At 43.9% G+C, this 1,620-nt stretch overlaps 1 protein-coding gene across 2 annotated transcripts in view; it reads right to left on the reverse strand.

Annotated features, from left to right (window-relative positions):
* ELSPBP1 (epididymal sperm binding protein 1) overlaps positions 1-1,304 on the reverse strand; it is a 15,045-nt gene extending 13,741 nt beyond the window's left edge. The window contains exon 1 of one of the 2 annotated variants that reach the window (XM_032388965.1): positions 1,214-1,304. Coding sequence is in view for 1 of the 2 variants with exons in the window: in XM_032388964.1 (XP_032244855.1) it covers positions 1,214-1,283 (70 nt within the window). In the remaining variant the exon portion in view is untranslated. The remainder of the gene's footprint in view (positions 1-1,213) is intronic. The other variant, XM_032388964.1, reaches the window with a different exon arrangement.
* Between the last annotated feature and the right edge of the window lie 316 nt (positions 1,305-1,620).

Here is a 1,620-nt window from a genome sequence, read left to right on the forward strand (position 1 = left end):
AAAAAAAAAAAAAAAAAAAAAAAAGAAAACAACAAGTGTTGGCAAGGATGTGGAGAAATTAGAACCTTATGCACTGTTGATGGGAATGTAAAATGGTGTAGCTGCTTTGGAAAACAGTATGGCATTTCCTCAAAAAATTAAACAGAGAATTACCATATGACCCAGGAATTCCCCTTCTGGGTATATCCCCAAAAGAATTGAAAGTGGGTTCTCAAAGAAGTATTTGTAACACCCAATGGTTAGAGCAGTGTTATTCACAATAGCCAAAATGTAGACACCATCCAAGTCCATCAGTGGATGAATGGATAAACAAAAGGTGGTATGTACATGTGTGTATCCCACACACAGTGGAATATCATGCAGCCCTAAAGGGAAAGGGAATTCTGACAGCTGCTACAACATGGATGAATCTTGAGGACATTATGCGAAGTGACATGAGCCAATCACAAAAAGACAAGTACTGTTTGATTCCACTTTCATGAGGTATCAGAGCAGTCAAATTCATGGAGAAAGAAAGTAGAAGGGTGGTTGCCGGGGCTGAAGGGAGGGGGAGGTGCAAGTTGTTTAATGGGTACAGAGTTTTAGTTTTGCAGGCTGAAAAGAGTGCTGGCTATTGGTTGTACAACAATGTGAATGTACTTCTATGGAACTGTGCACTTCAAAATGGTAAATATTGTAAATTTTATGTTCTGAGCATTTTACCACAATTTAAGAAAGAGAGTGGAGGGTCTAAGTTGGAGTCTGAAGACTCAATCCATTGGAATTATAGAGCGCCCCCCTTTTTTTAGAGAGAGAGAGAGAGTGAACACGCAAGTGGTGGGGGAGGGGCAAGGGAGAGGGAAAGAATCTCAAGCAGGCTCCACGCCCAGCTCAGAGCCCAACGTGAGGCTCAATCTCACAGACCTGAGCCAAAATCCAGAGTCAGAGGCATCACCAACTGAGCCGCCCAGGCACCCCTAGAGCCCCCCTTTTAATTAACATATCTGCACTTCCCTTCCATGTGCTGAGCATCATGAAAGGTGCTTGTGTCCATTACAGCAACCACCCACTTATCCAGGGTCTCGCTTTTCTTGTTTTCAGTTATCTGCGGTCAAGGCGGTCCAGAAGCAGATGATTCTCTATCTCCTCCTTACCTGAATCCAGGAATCCTTGCTTTGACCCATTCACTCTTTCTAATTTCCAAATCCTCCCCATCATTTTCCAGTATACTCACTTCCACTTGTCTCATGGGAGTAGAGGAGGAAGGTTGTCCATCCCAACATGTAACTGGACCATGGGTTCATCTCAACAGGCCTCTTCTTTCTGGACTGAAGGAAGACAAAAAATTTATTTATTTATTTATTTATTTATTAAGATTTTATTTATTTATTTGACAGAGAGCGACACAGAGAGAGAGGGAACACAAGCAGGGGGAGTGGGAGAGGGAGAAGCAGGCTTCCCGCAGAGCAGGGAGCCCGATGCGGGGCTCGATCCCAGGACCCTGGGATCATGACCTGAGCCGAAAGCAGATGCTTAACCGACTGAGCCACCCAGGCGCCCCTATTTTTTATTTTTTCTAAAAAGATTTTATTTATGTATTTGACAGAGGAGACACAGCGAGAGAGGGAACACAAGCAGGGG

Source organism: Phoca vitulina, unplaced genomic scaffold, assembly GCF_004348235.1.
Source record: "Phoca vitulina isolate PV1807 unplaced genomic scaffold, GSC_HSeal_1.0 scaffold52, whole genome shotgun sequence".
NCBI classification, from domain to species: Eukaryota; Metazoa; Chordata; class Mammalia; order Carnivora; family Phocidae; genus Phoca; species Phoca vitulina.